The 26,790-nt window shown below is 34.4% G+C and overlaps 2 protein-coding genes across 5 annotated transcripts; both read left to right on the top strand.

Annotated features, from left to right (window-relative positions):
- Positions 1 to 2,461: 2,461 nt before the first annotated feature.
- LOC142548982 (protein PHR1-LIKE 2-like) lies at positions 2,462 to 5,397 on the top strand. Its single transcript, XM_075657677.1, has 6 exons — positions 2,462 to 2,844; positions 3,712 to 3,788; positions 3,905 to 3,959; positions 4,312 to 4,381; positions 4,491 to 4,560; positions 4,846 to 5,397. Exons 1-6 carry the CDS (start codon positions 2,643 to 2,645, stop codon positions 5,122 to 5,124), a joined length of 753 nt encoding a protein of 250 aa, XP_075513792.1. The 5' UTR covers positions 2,462 to 2,642; the 3' UTR covers positions 5,125 to 5,397.
- A 14,920-nt stretch (positions 5,398 to 20,317) lies between these two features.
- On the top strand, positions 20,318 to 23,948 carry LOC142548981 (myb family transcription factor PHL7-like). 4 transcript variants are annotated; one of them, XM_075657675.1, is made up of 8 exons: positions 20,334 to 20,412; positions 20,541 to 20,585; positions 21,695 to 21,886; positions 22,004 to 22,080; positions 22,171 to 22,213; positions 22,304 to 22,361; positions 22,581 to 22,650; positions 23,252 to 23,948. In XM_075657675.1, exons 3-8 carry the CDS (start codon positions 21,769 to 21,771, stop codon positions 23,687 to 23,689), a joined length of 804 nt encoding a protein of 267 aa, XP_075513790.1. In that variant the 5' UTR covers positions 20,334 to 20,412; positions 20,541 to 20,585; positions 21,695 to 21,768; the 3' UTR covers positions 23,690 to 23,948. The 4 variants fall into 4 exon arrangements, with proteins under 4 accessions (XP_075513788.1, XP_075513787.1, XP_075513790.1 ...); XM_075657674.1 differs by having other exon boundaries at positions 20,337 to 20,412; positions 21,668 to 21,886; XM_075657673.1 differs by having other exon boundaries at positions 20,318 to 20,585.
- Positions 23,949 to 26,790: the final 2,842 nt, after the last annotated feature.

Here is a 26,790-nt window from a genome sequence, read left to right as displayed (position 1 = left end):
TTTAAATCGATCTATGAAAGATCATGTTTTCTCATATCACCTTATAATTTTTATTCACTTTAATTATTCACATTTATGTGAATCTTTATAAGCCAAATTTTTTTCATTAGATAACTTTATATTCACATTTTTATTTAATATGAACAAATACATTCCCCATCAGTTTTTCTCTTCAATCAAAGTAGTGATAAAGTGATGATCACATTTACGTGAAAATTTGGGCTCCTCATCAGTTTTTCTCTTTTATCAGAGTAATGATAAAATGAGGATTATTTGTTTATTTGTGAACATCTGAAATATTTTATTTTGTAATATTATATTCACATCTCACTTGATATGTTCATTTCAAATTATAAATAACTTAATAATATGAACATAATGTGAATATTAATATATCAATACTTTTTTTTAATATTATTTGCATTTTAAATTTCAAGAATAAATGCAAATATAATATTAAATTTGCATGTACACATCAAACACTTATCCATAATATTTGACATTATATCTAACATGCAAAAAATAATTTCTAAACATGTATGAGAAATTACGTCGAACTTGGAATTATTTTAATGTGTTCAAATTATTTGACCAAATGCTATATGTATACCGAATTATACATATAACTTAATAACATATTAATCTTTATTTATTTATTTATTATTATTATTATTATTTTAAAAACTATAATAATAAAAATCGACAATGTTTTTGTCAAATTGTGGGTCCCGCATTAATTAATTGTGGGTCCCACATTAATTAATTAAATTTTTTTGTTAAATAATAATAAAAATTCTACCGACACGTTCAAAAAAAACTTGCAATGCATTGCCTTCAATCAGTGGGTCTCAATAATTTCAATAATACATGCATGCAACTAAAAGCCCTTATTTGTTATCATTTTCAACGTAAACTTATCATCTTCAACCTCTCGACTTTCAGAAAAAACCAGTAACACTTTCATGGCCTCATTTCCATTTGTTTTAAAAAATTACTCATCTCGTATCAAAATTTGAGAATCAAATTTTCGAAGAGTTCATTATATATGAATTGAAGAAAAGTTATTTTCAAGACAGAGGTATCACGGCTCTGATACCAAATGTCAGAGATTTTTCTCAAAAATCATGTTTCTACGTATATATAAACATGATAAACAATATGCGGAAGAAGATCGAAGATTACCTCCGGCCATCGAGAATTTGTAAGTTTTTCTGATTTCCTTCCGATTGAAGACTTCTAAGCACTCCACCCTCTCGATAGATGGTGTATTTTATTCTTATGAGATTTGTGTTTAGGGACCTCAATCGCTGCTATTTATAGGCATTTCTCATACCATCGATGAGTGTATCGGGAGCCGAGAGTCAAAAGAAGAATCGTGTACGCATCTCAATTTTCTAAAGTTGAGTATGTTTGTCAAAAGTTGTAGGCAATGGCCGTCGCCATTTCCTACACATTTATCCTTCTTTCAATATGTGTCATATTTCTTACAACAAACATAAAAACATACAGAAGTCTGGTACTCTCGTGATTGGACTAACCATGTATATTGGACCACGTGGGATTGAAACATGCAGTTCTCCTCCTCCTCTCCATCATTTATGGTTGATGATATCCGGATGAATCAAGTGAGCTGGGTCGGAGCAATTCACTGGATGATTATGAAAGTTGTATTTAAGAAAAAATGAGCAATGAAATATATATGTGATGAAGGTATATCTGTAAGCTATGGCCTCCATCGTGACCCGCAGGCAATGAAATGAACTCGTGAACGGGCGTCAGAGGGGTGTTCGGCGCGGCTACTCCGATTATTAAGCCAACAGGTTGAAGATGAAAGATAATGACAATATATGTGAAGATATATGTGAGTGCTCGAAGATACAAAATTCTAGAATCATTTAAATGAGATGTATACCTGCTTTTTATAGGAGGAAATTTTCTGATTTCAACAGGAAAAACTGTTTAAGAACCATATACCAGATTAAAGAGAATCTCTTGAGTAGCTGTTCGGGGAGTAGTCCTGTATACTCAGAGAACACTAGGCAATTCCTCCAATGGTGACTGAGCTCCACAGCCTAAAACAATACTCGTACGACCAGTATAACAAGTTCCAACAGCTGAGGTAGTGGAGGAGTCGGTAGATCGTAATTGGCTGCACAGGCCGATGAATGGTAACCTACATCGAACAAAATAAGATACTTGTGCTCAACCATGTCCTATTTTATTATTTTTTATTATCAAAATTAATAAAATATAATATTATTAAAAATAAATTTTTTTGAGATACTTTATTGGCATAATTTTTAAAATACTTATCCCTATTTTTGGAATACAATTTTGGACGAAAAAGTGTAATATTTTTATATTCGACATACAATTGTTAAATTTTATTTTCATAAATCCAAATTTCTATTTTACTTTAAAATCCTTATTTCTTGTTTTAAAGAAAAAATCCTATTTCTCGGAAAACAGACTGAGAAACAATGGCGTCACTTTCCCAAAAAGCAAAACAGTGGCATCAAAGAAACCAAAAATCAATAGGAAAACAGCTGTTAACTAATTTCTCACATTTAATAAGTAGCCGAAGAAGCTAAAGAAATCGAAGATCTCTGCACTTGTTGTCCCGAGCGCTTCCGTCTTCGGTCATGTTTCCGAGGCTAGTTGAATCACATGAATCAATTTTAAGCCGAGAAAATATTCAGGGTGCGAGCATTAAGGAATATGGTCAAAGGGTTGGCGGGGATCCGTGTGTAGTCCTCACTTCCGATCAGAAACCACGCCTTCGATGGACTGCTGACCTACACGAACGCTTCGTTGAGGCCGTTGCGCAGCTTGGTGGCCCCAGCAGTCAGTTTTCTTTTTCATACTTTGTGTTATTAGATTTTGTAGTAAATTAACTCATTTAATCTGTTGAAAGATTGGTTTGGTGTGCTTGATGGGTTTTGTTTTATACCGCGTTCATGTTTACGGTCGAGTACGTGAAATGTGAATTCCTTTACCATTAAAGATTTTATCTTGATGTCAGCTGGAATGTCTGAGTTTTTCTTTATACAAGTGATTGAATGTAATCATATAAATCAGAAAAAAGTTCTGTGCAGATGGGAATTTAAATGAGTGGAGAAGGCTTTATTTTGGGGTCAACTTTCATGAAGTTCGAATTTCTTTTCGTTCTTCTTAGTCGCGTTTTGTCCATCTCAATTAATCGATAACTTTACTTGAGGATTTGCTTGTTTACTGGGCTCATTCTTGATCCATGTCATTGACATTCCTTCACAAGCTTATTGTTGTGTAGCGTTATGTGAAATGGTATATCAGTATATGGTCATATGAAGGAAATTAGAAATGGATGTCCTCCATAAATACTAGCCGTTGAGTTAGTCGTATGGGCTGGATATGTGAGAAAAAGGACATCCTGGTAATTATTTGGTCAAATTCGTTTGGAATAAACAAAATCAACCTTGTTGAGCTTTGTGGTATACGTATTTTCAGGGCCCTTACGCCCACCACGCACAATGAACGAATTGAGTTCTTAATGGAAGTTAGACATTTGGCATCATGTTGAAATTTCTTTCTATTTGGGATTTTTTTTCCCTTCTTATTTGATTGGTTCTATTTGGGAATTGTTGATCTTGTAAGTATTTATATCAAATGTTCTCTGGAGTCTAGATAGGGATTCATGCCTTTTGGTAGGCTTTACTTTAATTATATTTGCAGAAGCTACCCCAAAGGCTCTGAAGCATGCGATGGGCGTTAAGGGACTAACTCTATTTCATCTAAAGAGTCATCTCCAGGTGGTTCTCATTTTATTTACTTATCAGTGTACATTTTTTCTTTCTCTGTGCGCCGTAATATTTTTGGCAGCACCCTGTCCTAGTGTTTGACTGGATTATTCATACATTTTCAGCAGAAATACAGACTAGGCAAGCAGTCAGGGAAAGATCTTGGTGAGGCCTCAAAAGATGGTAGGTGTAACTTCGGATGCCTATCTCGAATGCTGTCATTATAATTAGACTTTAATCTTGCCAACCTGGTTGGCGTATAATGTGAGACATTGTCTGTGAATCCATAACAGCCCTTGAACATTGCCCTCTACGGAGTAATGGAGGAATAATTTTTGGGATAAATGATTTGAAGATATTAATATCAGTTCCCTTAGTCAACCACATCCTCTGAAACTTGATTATATTCAGCCCTGAATCATGACTTGTATCTGTTTACAAGATTGATTGTGCTAATAATTATTTTAAAAGCAAGAGCTCTTAATTACTATTTATCTTGAACTGATTTATTTTCTTGCAATTGCATACTCTTCAGGTTCCTACGTTTTTGATAGCCCTCATGCCAGCAGTTCTCCTCGAAACCTGCAATCCTCTGACATCAAGGAGTATAGTGTTTTAATTATTGTTTGGAAAGTCTGTTGGGTGAATTGCACTTTAATTATAGCTTCTGCAATATAACTATGGAAACTAATAAAAGATTCAATGATGTGTTAGGGATTATCGAGCTAAGGAGGCATTGGGAGCTCAAATGGAAATTCAAAGCAAACTGCACTTGCAAGTTGAAGTAAATTCCCTGTGTAGGAAATTTTTTACACTAAAGGGCGCACATTATGGATATTTAGGTGGTATTTAGAGAGGGCTTTTCAACTCTTCTCAATTTAAAAAATTTGAAAGAAATGTATGGAAATGATTTTGAAATGGTTTTCGGGTATAGATTTTAAAAAAGATGTTCATGTATGGAAGGGTAACATTAGACTAGAAAGCCAATTTCCTGAAATTACACGGTGATGTTGTGTTCTCCAAACTTGTTGGTTATGTGTGTACATAAAGATTAGTTTTGGCTGCGCAGGCTGAAAAACACATGCAGATTCGTCAAGATGCCGAGAGACGGTATATGGCTATGCTAGAACAAGCCTGCAAAATGTTAGCTGATCAAGTTATTGGAACTGGTGTTGTAATCGATGATGGTGATGGTTTCCAAGGGAATGAAATGAAGGTGTCGTTTTCTTCTTCCCATAATCCAATCGGACCGTGTCCAACACAATCTGCTGATGATTTTGGAAGCCACGGGCCCGAAATGGTATCGCCTGAGCTCCATCCACAGCGTGCTAAGGTGTGTGCTAAATGAGGATCAATGAGATGTGCTTGCTCCTAGTCTGGTGTAAGAACCGGACACTGCCTCTTGACTTTAACTTCTTGTTCTGTTTCTTCTGATCAAGCAAATGCCAGAAATATTCCAGTGTTGTAAATCATGTATTTTGTATGATAACCAACTCTAGCTGTCTCGGCTAGCTTTCTTTCTTATTTCTAAAACATCGTTTTTTCAATTTTGGTCTTTTTAATTTCCTACTATGAACAAGTGCAACATATTTCGAAATAAATTTATAGATATTTTTATTGATTTTTTTTTTTTGGAAAAAGATAAGATGTGGTATAATATCCCCACGTTGGATTATTATATTTGAATTAATTAAAGTTGCAATGTATAATTTGAGTTATTTATTTTTATAAAATAAGTATAAATAAAAATAAAATTTGCTATAAAAACACATTGTATAATAGAGCATGAGTCATGAGCGTAACATAATATCATTTAAAAATATATATTATTTAATGTAATATTACTTTAAATTCATTTTTTTCCAAATAATTAATTATAGTAGTGTTTTAATATATATTAGTGTATTGACTCACGCGTTGTATGTTTATATACTATTTGATTTTTAAAAAAAAATTCTTTAGAGTTTAATTTTTAATTACAAAAATTGATTTGGGGCATTTTGGTAGTTTTTTAAATTGACCATAAAAAAGGGAAAAAAAGAAAAAAAAATGGCAAAATGAAAAAAAAAAAAAATCATATCATCTTATCAATTTGGTCAGTCTGTCCCCTTCCCCTCAATATAATAACAATATTATAATGTTGCGTATTTGTACAGTCTTTTGAATCGAAAAACAAAAAAAATGAAAAAATAAATTGTAAAATGAAAAAAATACAAAAGTTTTAATGTAGAAATAGAAGATAAAGAACAATTTTGAAAAGTGACGTATTCATGAATAAATACTCATCAAAAAATAATAAATATACATCAATTTTATAGAAATGACATTTTCATAAATAAATGATTATCAAAGACAAAGAAATGAAAATTTGGGCATACCAATATACCAAAACCTCCATCAAACTCAATATAGTACTAGTGTTCTGATGCACCACAGTTAGAATAACCATCTAAACTTTATATTTTTTGTTATTTTCATATAAATATTTTTTTCGTAATTTTTTTTATTATGAATAATATATATAAAAAAATTTAATAATATAAATATATGAAGATAAATAAATACTTTTATAAATTTTAAAGTATTTTGGAAGTTGATAATATATAAAAATATATATATAGATAGGTTACAAATTTACTAAAATAGGTTTTTATAATATTTTTTATTAATCTTTCAATTGCTTTAATTAGTTAACACTTTAGCGCAAATTTACAAATTATTATAAAATTTAAATGTACCAAATCATTCTCGGGATATTTATTATAGAGGTGGATAAAAAAATCTCATTAAACTTTCAAAATAATTCGATTAGGTTAGCAACATTGAAATATAATTATTATTGGTTTGAACAAAATACGTTTAGCCCAAGATCTGATATGGACACTTAGTGTGTACTTTAAAGTATGCTTGATTAGTTAGTATCTGAATGTACAGAATGTACAGTCTGAATATCCACGCAAGTGATCTAGTCATAGGGAAAGATCCAACAATCGATCTTTTGAATTGGATAGTCGTTCCAAATATAATAATTATTGTGTCATATCATCGTCCTTTCTAACAAAATGTGCACTCTCATAGTGCGCATGAAATTCGGCACTTTAACATATCAATTAGTTGTTATGGTACAAACGACATTCATCTGATTCTGTCAGCTAGGATATGATCCTCAAAAAGAAAGTTCTGGAAAAATTTCAGAGAATGTCCGTCAAAATGCCTGACTGATTCAATCTGATGGAGCAATCACTAGACCTTGTGAATCAGTGTCTTTTGATAACTAGCTGACTTCAATAATCAGTAACGTTTGAGTTCGGTTGTTTGAATGTTCAGTTTGGCTTGAGAAAACAATTACTAATGAATACTATGTTCTCTCTTGTGAATTCAGTCCTGTTGGGTTGTTTTAAATGTTCACATTAAATCATCAGTTTTTTTGTTAAATCATCAAAATTTAATTAATTCAACGATCCTATTAAGTGTTACGAGCAAGGAGATAATATTATTTATCTTCATGACTTTACCAATCTATTCTTCCACTCTATTAAGTAATTAGAATAAAAATCAAATACAACATAGTATATCTTGGTATTTAATTCTATCAATATATTACATAAACCGTGTGTAGTTACGGTCCGAATATATTTGTTGTAGGATATAATGTTTGCATTTGACACTGGACTCTTTTTTAAATTCAATAATTATAACATAGAGGAAATGTTAAATTCATTAAACATAAGGGAAATGAATGGAAAACGTTAGAAAAAAGCATAGTGACATTAATTAGTTTGACAAAAATTTGTGTGAGACGGTCTCACGGATCGTATTTTGTGAGACATATCTCTTATTTAGATCGTCCATGAAAAAGTATTACTTTTTATTGTGAATATCTGTAGGGTTCACTCGTCTCACAGATAAAGATTCGTGAGACCGTCTCACAAAAGACATACTCAATTAGTTTTTAAAAGATATACACACTTTATAAAATAGTTAAAGATTATTAAAAATTAAACTGTTCTTGAAATTTTAACTTATAGTTCGAAAATTAATAATATGGTAAATTAATGGTAACTTCTATCTTAGAGCAAAGAGTCGTATCTAGATTCCGAGTACGGACATGAAATAAAATATTATATTCGATTTCGAATTTTGGTTTCTACAATGTTCTCACTTACGTAGAAATTGACGATAAATTATTTAAAATAAAATAAAAATACAAACATAAAGAAATATACCCCGAATATGACTACATTGAAACAATTTCGCTCATTTATGATAGGGTAACTTGTTAAAAAATCCTCGTATTCCTTTTCAAATTTTTTTTACTTCTCGTCCTTTCAAATCTTTGTTTTAACTCCCTCATTTTTTTAATTTTCCAAGAATAGCCTTACTCCTCCAAATATGGTACGTTGTATTGTTTTACCTATCGAGCATGTTCTTAAAGACGTATAGCCTAAAGATATACAGTTACGTAATGTTTTCAGCTTATATACCATGTTTAAATGATCGTTTTTTTATGACACATCATGCATCCGTATAATAAATTGAATTATTTACCTCTTTGATTGGAATGTCGTAGGATTATATCAACCGGGTTTTACAGACTGCTCCTCACATCCTAACCACGCAGTCGCAACAGATGGTTCTTGATGCAGATTCCTTCAACAACACTTAACACAGCCCTGTTTTGTTTCCTACCTTAGGGTATATAGTAAAGTAGTTCAATTTGAAACTATACATGAGATGGGCAAAAGCCTTGGTTCTTTTCTTCAAACATACAAATTATTATTACATAGTAACCTCCTGTAGAGGAGAAGAAACTTTCTTAAGTAGCTGAAATTAAAACACACATAAACTAGATAGAAAATATCACAATATTTTGAAAGAAAATGAAGAGGTTGAATGATGTCTTCATCTTCCTTCTGTCTTGGTATTTATAGAAGTCTTTTGCGGATATGAATTCCGAACTTCAAGACTTGTATTTTCTTGAATGCCTTTCCAGCTGTATTTGGCATTGTCTCTTGAGTGGGTTGAGTAGGTGGTTGAATGGTCCTTCCACTTTTCTTGAATGCCTTTCCAGCTGTATTTGGCATTGTCTCTTGAGTGGGTTGAGTAGGTGGTTGAATGGTCCTTCCACTTTTCTTGAGTTGTCTTTTTCTAGATTATTAATCTAGAGATGGCTTGTTTTCTGGTTTTATCTCCTGGTATAACCAGTAGATATGTGTTTGTATCATATCAGCTGATATCTCGTTCTCTGCTTCTTTTAACATTTTGTAGTAATATCTGAAAACTATCAGCTGCTTTCTTACTACTTTATTCCGTTTTTTGGAAACCTTAAGATATGTAGCATACATTTTCTTTGGTTCCAAATTTCGTTTGAAATCTTGTGTGATTTTCTTGTTCTCATTTACTCTTTATTTATAGTTGCGTTTGGGTTCAAGTTTTCTTGGTTATTTAGTTGATTTATCACATGCACAATAACTCTTGTCGGGGAATATTTTAACTTTAATTATCCCCAAGGAAAAATGATGATAGTCACATGTCCACGTATTTTTGCCGAGGAATCTTAAACTTTTGGCAGCTTGCTGTTCCACAAAAAGATTTCTTTTCTTTTCAAATAAATTCTCTGCAAAACTTGTGGTTTTTTCCTGTCATAGTATTTAATAAGAATGATCCGTTTACCGAATTGTGATAAAATTTAAACGAAAACTTGACTTTGTTCATCTCAATTAGACAGACCCATATACTCCATGCTCTTCTGGTGAAAATTTCATCTTCAGTTATTGAAACAACAAGGGGTGTTTCATCTGTTGGAGGATCCTTAATGAATTTTTGGACATTAGCATCCGGCCTCCTTAACTTGATAACATTAAAAGCTTCGTGAGAGGCTTTCCTTACTGGTTCTAGTGCTGAACTGAAGAAGTATAGCTCTAGAATGTCTCCTCTGATTTGCCCATGTCTCATGCACGGCTTCCTGAATTTATTTAGGTAGTCCAGAAATTTCTGGGAAGCTTGGTGATGTGGTATAAACTGAGACAAGAGCCCCGAATTCATACCATGCTTTGACCTCATTTGGATATGAATTTGGTTTCATCCATACCCTAGGATATTTTTCTGAAACATCAACTCTGATTGTAGCTGGGTTAATACCGACTCTTGTTTTTAATTTCTCTCAGTTTTGTTGATACACCTGTAATGGAGAAATTGTAGCTTCATTAGTATCAACCTTAGATTTACCATTGTCAGTATTAGATCAAAGGTTGATTTTTCCTTTTTCAATCCCGGAAGTGAAGGGTTGACTTGAAGACTCGAGATAAGGATTTAGAGTCTCAATTTTTCTTTCAGCCGACTCATCTGGAGATGATCCCGACTTAACGTTTGTGCTAGGGGTATTTGAATCCCATGCTCCAGGTATAGAATCATGTACTCGAAAACTCTCAATGTCTTGGAAGATAGGTCTTTGCATTACAGACCATAAATGAGTATAAGCCTGTAAACATCATGTAATTCGATCAAAGACAATTCTCTTATCGGCTTGTTGTAGACATCCCGTAACTTCTGTGTTTAAGGTCAGCTCGTTAAACTCATTTTGACGTATTTGAAGGTGTTACCTCAAATGCCTCTGCATTTTTATGATGACATCGATATCACCGATGTCCATCTCTTGTTAAAAAATCTACAAGAATATTTTCATGAGATTTAATTACAATATCAAAAATATAATTTTGACATATAGCTTGCCATTTTAATAATCTTGCTTTCTCTGGTTTAGATTCTATTCTATTCCTCAAAAAAGCTTTCACATGTGTGTTATCAACTTTTAAAGTGAATTTCTTTGCAAGTAAGAATAATGGTCATTTTTCAAAAGCTATTTTTACTGCATAAAATTCATTTTCGTTGATGTGTCATCTTATGGCCTCTGCCTCTGAGAAGAGTCCACTGCAATATCTTCATGGTTGTTCTCTTTCAGATGTGAGCTTGGTTAAAACTGCCGTCAACCATTGATCACTGGCATCTGTATATAATACCAGATCATCATCATCCTGAGGAATAGCCATTTCGGAAGATTTTTATAAATTTTCTTTAGTTGACTAAGTCCCTGTGTGTGTTATTCCGTTCATTTAAATTTTGCATCTTTTTTCAGCAATGGACTGAACACTTTCCTATGTATTGCTAGGTTTTTAATAAACATCCCAACAAAATTAACAACTCCTAGAAAACTTTGAAGTTTCATTTATTTCAGTTGGTTTGGAAATTTTTTTTCTATTATATGATCCTGCAGAATTATTCCAGACTCATCGATTTCTATTCCGATGAACTCAATCTTTTTTATGGCAATGACTGCTTTCTTTTCATATAAGACCAGTCCTTGTTTACAAACTTTAGAGAAAATCTCTAAATGCTTGATATGTTCTTCCATATTTTTAGATGCTATTAAAACATCGTCAATATAGACAAACATAAACTTAAAATAATCTTTAAATAGATTATTCATTTTCATTTGAAATATCTGAGGTGAATTAGCCAATCTCATTGGTAATACCTCCCAGATATAGTAACCTTGTGGTGTGGAGAAAGCTGTGAATTTTTTGTTTTCTTCCTGCATCTGAATCTGATAAAAACCATACTTACAATCAAATTTCGAGAATATCTTCACATTGCGTATGCTGTATGCAACTAATCATATGTTCTCTACTAAGTATAACCATCAAACTGTAGAATTTTATTAATTTCTTGGTAATTAATAACTAATCTGAGTTTATTTCTTTTTATTTCACCGTGATTTCTTACTAGAAATCATGTGATGCTATATGATGAAATTACTGCTTTGATTAAACCAATGTCAAGATGTTTCTTAATTATAATCTGCATATCCTTTTGATCTATTATATTTATTGGGATAGGCTTGCATCGAACAAATTCATACTCTTTTCCCTTCTTAATTTTAAGGCAGTCTTTGAATTGATTTTTATCCCACCATGTCAAATGATCTTCATTGTAATTTTCTTTGATCCTTTTCTTGGAATCTTCCAATGATATCCTTGATTCAAATCCTACCTCATTCTGATGTAGAGCTATCTTGAGGAATTTTATTTCTTCTGGTTGTAGTTGCTTATCTGCTCTTAATTAGAGCATTGTTTCTCCCAACTGTCTAAAATCCTTCATTTTTGGGTTCAGAAGCTTTCCTTCATCACCACGCTTGCTGCGAAACGGAATTGACAATTTTCTGTAAAATGCCTCTCTTAGTCTCTGGACTATGATTTTGTGATCACAAAGTATTGTGAACACTAATCGTTTAGTTTCATTTTTTTGCGTATATGACTTAAACATTTGTAAGAAACTATTTCCAAACAAAATGTCAACTCATGTATCATGAAAATAGATTGATGGTGTTTTTATATTATACCAAGGTGTTTGTCCAGCACATCCAATTATGATTTCTGTCATTTTAATCCTTTTACATAATATTTGAATCCTTTTAGAGAAATTTCTTCAAGCAATTTTAGGTAGATCTTCCTCCAAACTATTTGAAAAAACTCCACTTTTTGATGTACATATTCCAGCTCCTAAATCAATATAAGCAGTAAAATATTCTACCTTATATTGTTCGTACAACATTCCTACTAGAATTTATATCAAGAATGAGCTCGTGGTCATTGAATTTTTCACATTTTATCCTCAGTCATAAATTTCATTCCATACTCTAGACGTTTCCAAGGTTTATGTTCCTCAAGAAACTCTAGCCCAAGAACCAATCGATCTGATTCTTTTCCAGGAATTCATTTGATATGAACTTCCAATTCTCCGATATTGATTAATCCTTGATAAGTTCATATCATAGGTTGTTCTAAATAATATATGGTATTACAAGAAAATTAATTCATTTGTTTCGTAATATCAAAAACTATTTCTACTTCCTTCCATCTTTCTGGACATCTAAACTTTCCTATTGTCGAAAAGCTTTTTAGTGTCTGTTGGGTTTCTTGAATATGTGTTTTTTTCCCACATGTAGCTTGTAATCATATTTCCTTGAAAAAATAGTCTTCTTGATTCCAATATAAGACTTTGATTCCTCTGTAGAATCAGTTTGTCTTGTATTGGATATATGTTTTCTGTATTAAAAGAAACTCGACTCTTTGTGGATAAATTGGCCGAGCCACTTTTCCAAATATCTAAGGTATTTCAATAAACTCATTTCTAATAAACAATTCTGAATGATATGTATTAGATAGAGCATATCAAATTTGATATGTAATAGAATATGGTTTATTACCCTCTTTCATCAGCCTTTTTTTTATGTTCTGATACAACGTCAAAGCTCGACTGAAATTTCGACCTACCTGATTGTAAGCAATTCTGGTATAGGTTACTCCTACAATTTTTCCTACACGTAGATTTTCTAAGATTGTTCCAAGTACCGAATCTTGAAGGTTACTCATTCGTTTATCGCATATAGCGATATCAATCGGTGAATCTATTCCTTCTTTAAAAGTAACTTTTATCATGATCTGGATTGCTCCAATATTGATCCATGACATGGTTTGTGCTACTTCTATATTAAGTTTTTGTAATTATTCCTTAATTTCTTCAGAAGAAATTAATTGTATCTCCATTTTATTTCCTGTGAGTTATATCAGAATTCCAATTCCATATTGAAAACTTTATAAATTAGATGATGTTTTCTATTTCTTAGGTCAATACTTCCTAAGAATTTTTCTACCTGTCAGGCAGAGAATACCTGATATCTCTGAAGACTATGATTTTCTCTCATGATCCTTTGGACCATGTTATGGGATATTGTTGTCTGACTAAATAAACCAGAAAAATCATCATGTGTTTCGTGTCGAAACATCTCGTTTTCGGTTAGATTCTGATTCTGATGTATCATATCCTTCCTGACTTAAGACTTCTTCTTCTTCATATATACTTTCATCTGAGGCAATATCCCCAAACCGGTATACCTGAATAAAATCCTTATAATAAACTGCTTCTTCAATATCCGAGGTTGGATCGAAAAATGATATTCCTCTCTTTTCATTTTCTGGACAGTTGGTTGAGATATGACCTCTTGCTCTACATGTCCAGCAATTAGAATCTTTAAAACTTTCATTAGCTCGAGTGTGAGCTCTTCTGAAAGTTTTCTTTGTAGATGTTTTTCATGTGCTTCGAGATGTACTTAATGCTTGAGATGATATCCTACTTCTTGATGGTCCACTTCTTTGCTCATATTTATAAGATTGAGCATTTTGTCTTGGACCAAACTGTTCTTGGTTTTCAAAAACTCCTTCCATTTTTAGCATAAGGATGAGTCCTAAAATTTTTCCTCTTATGTTTCTACGGTTTACTTCTAATGATTGTTGGAAGATCATTTTCTTTACAACATAAAAGAGTACGTTTTTTATTACCCCTAAAACGTTTGTAATTTTTTTGTAATGCTGCCAAATGACACCATTATGCCATTTTTCTTTTGAGGAAAGACGATCTTCGTGACAGAGTATCTGGATTGCCAGGGATATATTCGCTTATTAGCATTTCTCTCCAGGGACTTGGCATCTTGGCGAAGAAAAGTTGCATTGCTATATCTTCTTCGACCTCTGAATTTCGTCTATATTTAGTGAACAACATAATATATTCATCCACTAAACATATCATGTAATTTAAGACTATACATAGCTTGAGTATATTTCTTTTTCTTCTCTATATCTTGACTGTAAAATAGTCTACCCCTATAAATTATACTTTAAAAAGGGTAGTCATTCTTCCGGCTATCTCGCTAAGAGATTCTCCAGCTAGGACTGATTCTTTGGTTTCTACCGAAGTCATGTCTCAAGAAATTTTAACTGATCCCATAAGACTCATTTCCAGAAGTTTAATGAATAATTCTCTATTGAGATCGAACGTGCATGCTGCGATTCTCATAGCGGATGTCCAGTCATCTACCAGATATTCTCTATTTTTAAAATTTTGTACATCAAAATTAATCATAACCCCATAAATATGTATCAGTTCTAAAACAGTTTTCCCGAAGGGTGTTGGGTGCAAGGGAATTTGACTTCTCCTTGTCCTTATTCCCGCTGAATGTGATTCTCTATCTATATGGAAATCGGGTTGGGATTCTCTCATATTTACATTCTGAGATCCTACACTTTCCCGTTGTGTTTTCTGGGAAGATGATCAGGTTATGAAGGGTTATTCATGTAACGACCCATTACAGGCCCTAGTGGACCGCCCATACGGCCCACTGCCCCGATCGACCCAAGGCTATCCCGATCTTGGGCTCCCTCAAAGGGGCCTTTTCCCTCACGGGCTTTCCATAGGCATCGTACAGGTTACTCATAGAACTCTTCAGCCCATGAACTGAAGCTTGTGCCTTCCCAGGATCGAACCTAAGACCACATGGATATATAGGTACTTAGCACAATCCTGGTACCAATTGAAACGACCCATTACAGGCCCAGTGGACCGCCCATACGGCCCACTGCCCCGATCGACCCAAGGCTATCCCGATCTTGGGCTCTGCTCTATGGGCCTTGGCCCATCTATGGAACTCTTCCCTCACAGGCTTTCCATAGGCGTCGTACGGGTTACTCATAGAACTCTTCAGCCCATGCACTGAAGCTTGTGCCTTCCCAGGATCGAACCTAAGACCACATGGATATATAGGTACTTAGCACAATCCTGGTATGAGTAACCCGTACGACGCCTATGGAAAGCCCGTGAGGGAAGAGTTCCATAGATGGGCCAAGGCCCATAGAGCAGAGCCCAAGATCGGGATAGCCTTGGGTCGATCGGGGCAGTGGGCCGTATGGGCGGTCCACTGGGCCTGTAATGGGTCGTTACAATAAAAGGCGCCTTTTATTGTAATGACCATGGGCTATCCCGATCTTGGGCTCCCTCGGGGGCCTTGTCCCATCTTGGGTTCCCTCTGGGGCCTTTTCCCTCACGGGCTTTCCACATGCGCCATTACTCATAGCACTCTCCACACCAGATTGGTGGAGTGATGCCTCCCCAAGTCTCGAACCCATGACCTCCTGGCATAAGTACATAGTTCAAAGAGACTTGGTATCAGTTGGGCTACTAGCTCAACTGGTACCAGGATTGCTGCCAAGATCTATATAAGTCCAGGAGGTCTTGGGTTCTAATCCTGGGGAAGGCAAAAACTCCAGTGCATGGGCTGGAGTATCTTATGAGTAACCCGTACGACGCCTATGGAAAGCCCGTGAGGGAAGAGTTCCATAGATGGGCCAAGGCCCATAGAGCAGAGCCCAAGATCGAGATAGCCTTGGGTCGATCGGGGCAGTGGGCCGTATGGGCGGTCCACTGGGCCTGTAATGGGTCGTTACAATAAAAGGACTAGCTCAATTGGTACCAGGATTGTGCTAAGTACCTATATATCCATGTGGTCTTAGGTTTGCTAAGTACCTATATATCCATGTGGTCTTAGGTTCGATCCTGGGAAGGCACAAGCTTCAGTGCATGGGCTGAAGAGTTCTGTGAGTAACCCGTACGACGCCTATGGAAAGCCCGTGAGGGAAGAGTTCCATAGATGGGCCAAGGCCCATAGAGCAGAACCCAAGATCGGGATAGCCTTGGGTCGATCGGGGCAGTGGGCCGTATGGGCGGTCCACTGGACCTGTAATGGGTCGTTACAATTCACCTCCAGTTGTGTTCATCTTCAGATCTACGACCTTGAGGTTTGCAAATGATTCCGCAAGGTCTTGGAGATCCTCAAGACCAATTCTTTTTAAAGTTGTCATCAAATTAATTTTTTTTCTGAGACAGATTTAATCAGTATAATAAAACCCGTATTTGATCCAAATAAATTGGATTTTATCATTTCTGTATCGACAATTCAAAATGATCATTTTTTCTTCTTCAGTTAAAGGTTTTGACATTACTTTGGTCTTCCCTCGTTGTTGTAATAAGGGTTCAGTACCAAAGGATTATGGTAACCTTCCTTTTGAAGTTCTTTTACTACAACTTGAGTTTTGTTCTAGATTTTGAATTCTTTTTTGAATCTTCTTTAATATTCCAAGAATTTCTTCCTGATTTTCAAGGATCTTCTCCACCTTTTGTGGTACATAATACAACATAGTGTCATAGTTTTGTACTGTCTTTTGAATTTCTCTAAAATCTCCAGAGAGTTTAGAGGAATCCGATACTATTTCTAGGAATCTGTTATTTTGAATCATAAGTTTACCTTAGGACTCTGATAAGTTCATTCTTGATATCTAACTTTGGTTAGATCTTCCTGTTGCAAATATTTCAGAGTTCTTGAATAAATCATGTAAATAATTAATCGCGAACCTGTGTTCAGATTCATGTTAATAGAGAAAATTCTCCTCCTCTAATATTTAATTACTTTATAATAATAAATTTGTATGTTTGAAATAATTTTATCCTCGACTCTCATACCATTTTCGGCCCAGGAAAATCAATTATTTGATATATCACATGTAAGGGTATTTTTTCCTTTTAAATGTTTTTAGAGAGTGGAACAAAATTTTGGTGTGCAAGGGTTTAAAATAAAGTTGAGTTTGGGCTTGAGTATTTTTTTCCCGATTTACCCTTTATGATATTCCATGAATAATTAATGTTTTCACATTCACGACGGGTGTGAGTATTAAAACTGAATTTGTTAAAAATATTATTTTAATATTACTAATATTTTAAAAATCAAATAATTACTACTAAAATAATATTTTTAACAAAGTTCAAATTTAAATAATCATATATATAACTAATAACAAAAAAAAAAGTTAACCAGTCCAACCAGTTCACGGTTTAATTCTGGTTCAACTGATTCTTCATTGATTTTGACAGGTCATATGGTTTCGGAGAGTTGTCTGGACCGGACTCACCCGTAACGGGTTCCCGATTAGTTAAATTGATCGGTCCGATTCTGGAAACTCTGTGCATAATATATAAATTTTATATTTTTTTCCTTTCGTATCCAATGTCATATAAACAGAATATTTCTGCATATATCTCTTTTGCCTCTTACTATGTTAATAAGACAAATTTGGTACATTGGTCTGATCAATTATCGTAATAACAAATGGTTCCTATCAACTGTTAATTATTAATAGTGCCCCTTATTTTATAACATAAAAGTTATCAATGCCCCTTATTTCATAACTTAATTATAAAATTTGAAGAAATTTTTTTTCAAAAATACAAGCACACAACTTATACGCCGTCACGCTAGTTACCTCTAATCAATTTCGAATGAACCCTAATTTATATTATAATTTAAGAGTAGGTTTCTTGTGAGACGGTCTCATAAATCTTTATATGTGAGACGGGTCAACCCTACCGATATTCACAATAAAAAGTAATATTTTTCATGGATGACCCAAATAAGATATATGTCTAACAAAATACGACTCGTGAGACCGTCTCACACAAGTTTTTGTCATAATTCAAATTAATTTAAAAAAAGTGTTCGAACTAAAATATATATTTTTTAAAATCTTACAAACACATAATACGTATATCGATACTAAGATTGTGTTTGAGGGATGGATTTAAAATTTAAGAATTTTTGATTTTTTATTTTTTTACAGTGAAATAATATATCAAATCTTAAATCAACACAATACTTATTTACATATTAGTAAGACAGAGTATAATGAATTTCAAATGACGATATCATCGACTCAAGTTGAAATTCATTATAATTAACACAGAATACTGTATAGAAATGTAACGAGTGAATTTAAAATTTATGGTCTTACTTATCTAAACGACCAAAATATATTTTGAAATCCATCGATCCAAACACAACATAATATAATATAAAGCAACCTTGGAACGGGAAGCTGATAGATTCCATCGCCGGTTCGATGTCTTTGTTTGTTGTCATTTTGCTCGGCCGTTTTGGCATTTTGAGGGCAGCGGGCAACCCTTTCATGAACTAGTAGAGCTGCCCGGAGGAACCCACTTGTTATGAAAATCGAAAACATCACCATGCGAATTTACTCTTCTAACCTTGCAACGTGATATCCAGAAAATGACAGTGGTAATAATTGACTGGTTAAATTATTGTCTGGTCGTCAGACTGCATGGCATATTTTTTGGATTGTTTCACCGAACGGTCCGGATCACTTCCCTCTATCCTGTAAAAAAAAAAAAAAATTGATTCGTAAAAATCCGAGCCGTTGGATCGATTCTTGCGGGCATTGCCAGCAGGGATAGGGTCGAGTAAACCACATTTTTTCACCGCTCGAATGATTATAGTTTTTGGAGTCTTAAATATTTACATAATTTGAAACAGTGGCATAAATTTATGAATTTTAATTATCAATAAATTTTAATTTGGTATATTATTTATGTCATATCTAAGACAAGAAAAACTAAAACGATAATTATAGGGGCAAATAATTTATATTATAGAATAAATGAACAAATTTTATGTATCAAGTTAATCCAATTAAGTATATAAAAATATATTTTTTCGATATGAGATATTAACACTTTCTTTTGAAGAATAAGATATATATAGAAAATATGTACAAATATATGCATTATAGGTAACAAGTGTCTTAAATTGGGTATATGTAATTTAATGTTTGGATTTTTAAGTTCAGATAATTAAAATGAAAAACATATTATTTCTAGGAGTTAAAACTAAGTTTTTGAGGAATGGATCACAACTTATATTTGGGCTGCATGGGCTAGGGCTAATGCTAGACCATCCTGACGACCTATGATCAGTAGTGGTGCATGGATATCAGCCGAGATCATGTTGATTCAGCATAATGGCCCGTGATCGTTACAAAATCCCAAAAAAACCCCCAAAAACATATGCCAAATTTGATTCGAAAAATCAACTAAAACACTATTTTGAATGCTCAAATCGTGCAAAGAATCAGATTTTTCTTCGTTTTTTAACACATGTATCAGGTTCAATCTCGGTTCTTTTAATGTGTATATAGACTCGAGTTCAGATCGAGATTGATTAGAGCTTTTATCATGAGACTCGAGCTCGACTCGTTTTAAAAATATTAAACTCGCGAATAGTTCGATCTATCATGTGTTAATGAGTCAAACTTGATCTCGACTTGTTAAACATGCTCGTTTTTCGAGCTCGTTAAACAATGTCATTTTCAAGTTCGTTTTCGAGCTCGTCGAGCATTTTTTAGCCAAAAGATCAACTGAAATATGAGAATTTAAGGGAATACGCTTTTCATTTTATAGTTTTTCAATAACTACTCTTACACTCAAATTTCGATGTAAGGAAATGCAAGTTATTATTATATACTCAAAGCTCAACTATAAACGAGTCGATCTCGCGAACAGGCTCTCGAGTTTACGAGCCGAATATCCTTAAGCTCAAACTTGGTTCGATAACATTTTCAAGAGCTCGATTAGCTGAACGAACGATCTCAAACGATTTTTTTAATGAATTGAGCTCTGAGTAATTTGAGAACGATTTAATAAAATATATTTAAATACAATAGTTTTTTCCACCAAACGAGTGTTATCTCATCCATCTAATTTTTTAAATAAATAAAAATGATTGAAATTGATCGTACACTCATCTCTTTATTATCACCCAAATGAATTTTCAGAGCTTTTAACCACTCCCCTCTTGGCTCAGTAAAGCTTTATTTTACAAATCGATTATTATCATCCGAACAAGGTTGAATCACCGCACCGATCGCGAGTTTATCTTCATCGTCTTTACTTCTGGATATTTGGGTGTTTTACCGAATTGAATTGTTAGTTCGATTTTAACCGTGTTGAGTTGAATTTTTTGGTTCGTGATAGCATATCGAAGATTTCAAGGATCGGCCTTGGAATTAATGGATCTGGGTATGGATTCATTTTTTGCTTTTTCAGTTACCCTGTTCATTTCATCATCATTTGAATTTTACCCCACTTTCCTGGAATTGCATGCTTTCTCGGTTTTGGAGTTCTGTCAATTTCGTGATTTTGTTGAGCTTTTGATATGAGAATATTGATTTCTCAAATTCCCGCTGAATTATACTTCATTTCTGGAGTGAGAGGTGGCCATAGCCTAATTATGGATTTAACGGTGCTTAATTGAATGCTTCATTTAGGGGAACTTATTTGGTAATTGCTACCTGGCATGATTTCTCCTGGGGATTTTTAATTTAAAAGTTTCCATGTGTTTTCGAAATATTTTGCTATCTTGAAGACTGGAAGAACTTTCCTCCACTATTTCTACACGTCCACTGCATCGTTCCTAAAGATATGGGTTCTTATTTCATATTTTTTACCCTTGGTCTAAATGCCACAGTATTGCTTGAAATAATTCAGATGACTTTGATTTGGTCATATGTGCTATGTCTTGTCGTTAGGATTATTAGAGACTGGAGAGCAATTTCCCTCAAATGTTTCCTCCTTATAGGGACGACTGTAGCTTTGTGTTTATTTTTGTTGGTTAGAGCAATCCGCTGGGATTTTTACTTCACCTTTATCTCACTTAAGTTTTGTATCCCTTTTGTAATCCATCCTGCCTATCAGGGTTTTCCAACACCTGCCATTTCATTTATTAATTGTTGCCTTCTCGGTGTAACAAATATCTAAGTTAATGTTTTACGTCTTTACGGAATAATTGCATGATATTTTCATTTCTATGGAAATCGAATAATAAATTTTACTCAATGGGCTAAATGTGCCAAATGCTTTCCAATATCACCATCTTCTATTCTCTTGATGAAAACCTGTCCTCATTGTTATGCCATCGTGTCTCCCCCCCCCCCCTTGTATCAACCTCACATGAAAGGAAAAGGAAGAAGTAAGTGGTTTACTAGAATGCGTTAAGGTTATCACACCCAACAGATACTTATCATGTGTTTGGATGCTGCCTGCTTTGGGTTGCTTAGAATTTTTCCCATCGTGTCAATACTTTTGTTTTGTTTCCTGCATAGATTAATTTGACGATCATCAACCCAAAGGTGGTTCAAGCCTTAGCTTAGCTCACAGCAATCCAGAAGTTTGAAGTCAGTTGCTAGACTGTTGCACAAGTGCTATGGAACCTACCAGTGGAGGTAACAATGCGAATCTGGCATCAAAACAGCGGCTTCGTTGGACACATGAGCTCCACGATCGATTTGTTGATGCTGTAGCACAACTTGGTGGTCCTGATAGTAAGTTATTGTCTTCTTCACACTTAAAAAGTTCAGATTTTTGGCCCCTCCTCCAGCTGCCCAAAAGAGAGCTACAAAAGATTAAGGAGTTTTCTGATATCTTCACTTTAATTTCAGGAGCTACTCCAAAAGGTGTACTCCGAATTATGGGAGTTCAAGGGCTGACAATTTACCATGTAAAAAGCCACTTGCAGGTATTCATGTCATCAATTATTTTCAGAAGTCGGTTTATCTGCGTATTTTGTCAGCTTGGGAGCTTTCACTAATTTTATTGTTGCAAACAGAAATACCGGCTGGCCAAGTATCTTCCAGATTCATCTTTGGATGGTAAGTCATTGTATTGCAATTTTTACTGATTATTTAGTTGTTTGGTTGTATGTTTATCTTGCATTTGGTTACTTGTACATTTTGTGATAGGGACAAAGCCAGATAAAAAAGAATCTGAAGATATGCTTTCCACCTTGGATGGTTCATCGTAAGTTGAATATTCTTTCTTATTTTTTTCAATTTCTCCTATGGGTCACCAAAAGACGCGGGTGACCTTTTATGTTATCTTGTGCCTAATCATGCGAATTATTTAGAGATATTCACTTTCTGTTCTTCTTACTCATGTGGAAACTGTTGCTTCTAATGGCCTCTCTCCTTGTTTATATAATCATTCCATGAAAGAAGATTTTTTACATGTTGCATGTAGTGGTGTGCAAATAAATGAAGCACTCAAGCTGCAGATGGAGGTTCAAAAGCGATTGCATGAGCAATTAGAGGTAAATTTTCTCATTCCTGTTCTTTTAAACCCCTAGAAATTTTTATGGAATACAAGGCCAGTTTGGGAAACCATTTGATTACTTACCTTTGTTGCTTACCAAGATTCGTTTTTAAACATTTATCAGATTCTATGTATTTATTTTGAAACTTATTCTGGAGCTGTTTTGATATTTAACTACTGTGACCTGTGGAGAATTTATCCTCTAGAGATTCAAAATGTTGGAACTTATTTTCTTCTGGATTATAGATGCATCAATTTACACTGACATCTGACTTGTAATGGTTTCCCAACCCAATTGTTGTATACCTACCATACGCATATCTTGTCACCAAATTTGCGTTAGTTATGAAAATTAATGAGAGCCTTTTTTAAAGTGATCTGTCTCTGACCTCCTGAAATGACGGGGTTAATTTAAGTTAAATTCACCTTTCCATTTTCAACCTCTTGATAAAAATATGGGCCGACATATATCTGATGAACAGTGTATATTAATTTTCAATTAGGAGGATATGATAATTTATGAATAATTTGGAAGATTGTTTTGCATATTAGGTTGTCAAAATAATTTGATGAGATTATGATACGTTTGAATCTTACAGGTGCAGAGACAGCTACAGTTGAGGATTGAAGCCCAAGGAAAGTACTTAAAGAAGATAATTGAAGAACAACAGCGCATCAATGGAGTTGTTCCAGAGGGGCCTGGAACAGAGGACAATTTTCCAGAATCAGATACTAAAACTGACCCAGCTACTCCTGCTTCAACACCCGAGCCACCTTTTCCTGACAAACCTGCCAAAAGACATACCACAGATAAGAGCCTCTCTTTTGATGAATCATTCTCTCGTCACGAACCACAAACCCCAGATTCTGATTTCCAGTCGACTTCTCAAGTTAAAGGCCCTAATGAGAGGCCCGGAAAGAAGCTACGGGTCAATGATGATGGAGCATTCTCTAAACCTGAAATGGAACTTACCCATTCGATATTGGGGTCTAGTTTGAACCCGCTTACTAGCAGCCATTTGCATTTTTCTTTATGAGAGGCAGCCTTGATCCTTCTGCAATTGCCCAAGTGTTGTTCATATGGTGCATTTGCCTGCTTCCAAGGCTACTACCTATTTGTCACCTTGTATGTGTAACTTGTTATTAATACATTGCTGGTTAGGTCAGGTAAGCGTTAATTGGTACTTAGATGACAAGAGGTTTAGAGGAATAAAATTTAGGAGATGTTTGAACCTTAACTTCTGAGTGGATGAATGTTTGGATATCAGATTATGTGTAGCCATGGATTTACTTTTATTTTTTCTGTCATATATATTAGACAGATGTGCGTATGACATTCAATCAAAGAAAGATTGAGATCCTAATCTCGAGATCCCAGCCAAATGTGTGGATTAACCACTTTTCCAAAGTTTGAATTTTTGTTAATTTTACGAAATTTCCATACAATTATATGGACCTCTTGTCATTCCCATCAATTATTATGATATTACATATTTTTCATATATTTGTAAAGTGTTCTTGTCGGGGCTCCCAACCGACAAAATGAAAAACTTTTATGTTAGTTGCCTCCAAAACTCATGCTAGTGTAGAAATCATTGTTAATTGAAATGAGCTATGTAAAGAGAATTATCTTTCTAGGTTACAATTTGACTTGATAAATTGCTTTCGTTTATATATTCGTCAATTCATTAAAATGCAATCAAGCTCACTGAGTTAATTAATCCAATTGTGGAGATTTTTTTTAAGATTCTCGCTTTAGCTTTATAAGAAATATGATGATAGGTGAAATAAGAAACTTCACCCCAAAACAATTTTTTTAAAAAAACTCTTTGATTTCCTCAAAAAAAAAAAAAAAAAAAAGGAAAAAAAAAGCACTTTGAATTGAACTTGGGAGTTATTGCACCAAGCCTCTGAACTATCGAAAACAAACACTTATCTCCTATAAAAATTAAATAAACATCATAAACTTTTAAAAGAAAACTCAATTTGTTGCAAGTCTGTTAGGATCGATTAGGGGATAATCGTTGAGCTAAAATAGCTCGGTTCTTGAAATATTGAACACCGATGAATTAAATCGAGTTTGGTGTTCAAACCAAGCGGAAAATACTCGAAATAATCCTTCGTAGAAACCGAATAAATATTTTGTAAACCATTTAAAATATATGCAAATTGAATGAGTAAAAAATATTCAGTTGAAGCATTTTATCAAACACTTGGTATACTATATTTTGATATTTGAAGAACACATAAAATGCTTCAACAATGCATCTTTAAAAACAGTGAAAATGATAAGCAAATGCAATAAACAAATAGACACGAATTTGTTTATGGATGTTCGGAGATTTCAAACACTCCTACGTCACCCCTTCTTCCCCTTGGGAAGAATCCACTAGAAGACTTTGATTTATACAACTACTTGTACAAACCCATTCCGGAAGGACAGCACCCAACTAGAACTCCTAGCACTCAAGATTGTAGGCAGCACCTCACAATCAGCATATTGTTTAATGTCTCATATGCAAGACTACATACACAAGTTTATTGTCTTTGTGCAAGACTCACTCAACTAATCTTTGAAGTTCAACTCTCTTGTATATGTGTGAGTGATTGTGTGTGAGGAATTTATCAATTACAGTGTATATCTCAAATGTATCCTCACACAAGGGCTTGTGCTCTCAACTAGCTGATATCGTCATGCTAACTGCCCATGCTTTGAATCCACTTCAAAAGCTGTTGTTTGATCTTCAATATGTTGTATTTATAGGCTCCAACACTGATATATATGTTAGACATAGGAATATGACCGTTGGAAAGTTTCTGTACTGTTTCTGGAATTGCAACGGTCAAATTCGTCTTGCTGGACATTTTCTCGACTGGTCAACTCTGGTAAACTGGTCAACTCAACTGGTCAATCAGTTCAACTGGTTCAGTTGGTCTGGTTCAGTTCAACTGGTTCAGTTGGACTGGTTCAACTGGTCTTCAGCTGGTCTAGGGATGGCAATTTTCCCCGCGGTTTCGGGGCTCCGCGGGGAAAACCCGAAATGAGACGGGTTCGGGGATATGTTAATGGGTTTGGTTTCGGGTTCGGGGATTTTTAAAAATCCCCGAAATATATTGGGACGGGTTTGGGAATTCTATCCCCATACCAAACCCTCCCAAACCCGCCCCGATAACATATATATATATACATATACAGTTGTATATATATATATATATAAATACAGTAATATATATAGTAATATATATTTATATATATTATATAAAAAAAATATAATACTTATATATATATATATATATAAATACAATAATATATTCGGGTATTTCAAACGGGTTCGGGGACGGGGATTTTATCCCCGCGGGTTCGGGGATGGGGATTCCCCGATTAGGTAGATCCGGGGATGGGAGCGGGGATATAATTAGGGGACGGGGATGGGAATGGCAAACCCGCCCCCGCCCCGTCCCATTGTCATCCCTAAGCTGGTCTGGTTTAGTTTCAGCTGGTTCAGTTCAGCTGGTCTGGTTCAACTGGTCTTCAGCTGGTCTGGTTCAGTTTCAGTTGGTCACCAGCTGGTTCAGTTCAGTTGGTTGGTCAGCTGGTCAGCAGTTGGTTCAGTTGGTTCAGTTTCAGCTGGTGTGCTGAAATCAGCCTAGCTGATTTCAGTTTGTGCAGAACCAGTAACTTAATCGTCATTTATCAGCATCTTAAGATTTGATTGAGACTTTGACTTCTGAAGATGATTTGTAGATCATCGTCTTATCTTTCCAACGCATACTGAATCGCTTCATTTCGATAACCGAGCTGAGAGATATGACCAAAATACCGCAGCTGCTCAAACTCAACTGATTGCTGTTTTCGTGTGATCAGTTCGGTAATTGAGCGATCAGTTAGACCATGATAACATCCGATTTTGCCCAACTGACGTGAGATACGATTTGTTCCAAATTGAGTTTTCTAATCATTTCAATTGGCGGATTGTCATTTGGATAATGCAGTTGAGAGATATCATCAAAATACCAAAGCTCGCCATAAATTCAGTTTGTGCAAAATTCAGTTTCAGCTTGCTTCTTGTGTTTGCAACTTCACACTTGAGTAAATATGTTAGAAACACAATAACAAGTTTTGTTAACATCAAAATCA

This window comes from Primulina tabacum, chromosome 6, assembly GCF_025594145.1.
Source record: "Primulina tabacum isolate GXHZ01 chromosome 6, ASM2559414v2, whole genome shotgun sequence".
Classification (NCBI taxonomy): Eukaryota; Viridiplantae; Streptophyta; class Magnoliopsida; order Lamiales; family Gesneriaceae; genus Primulina; species Primulina tabacum.
Note: the sequence above shows the minus strand (reverse complement) of the source record. Positions and strands in the feature narration are given on the sequence as shown.

Coding starts and splice junctions, on each gene's coding strand:
- LOC142548982 (XM_075657677.1), top strand. CDS start 2,643: ATGTTTCCGAGGCTAGTTGAATCACATGAATCAATTTTAAGCCGAGAA. Junction 3,789..3,904: donor ATCTAAAGAGTCATCTCCAG/GTGGTTCTCATT, acceptor CATTTTCAGCAG/AAATACAGACTAGGCAAGCA. Junction 4,561..4,845: donor AACTGCACTTGCAAGTTGAA/GTAAATTCCCTG, acceptor TTGGCTGCGCAG/GCTGAAAAACACATGCAGAT.
- LOC142548981 (XM_075657673.1), top strand. CDS start 21,769: ATGGAACCTACCAGTGGAGGTAACAATGCGAATCTGGCATCAAAACAG. Junction 22,081..22,170: donor ATGTAAAAAGCCACTTGCAG/GTATTCATGTCA, acceptor TGTTGCAAACAG/AAATACCGGCTGGCCAAGTA. Junction 22,362..22,580: donor TCCACCTTGGATGGTTCATC/GTAAGTTGAATA, acceptor TGTTGCATGTAG/TGGTGTGCAAATAAATGAAG.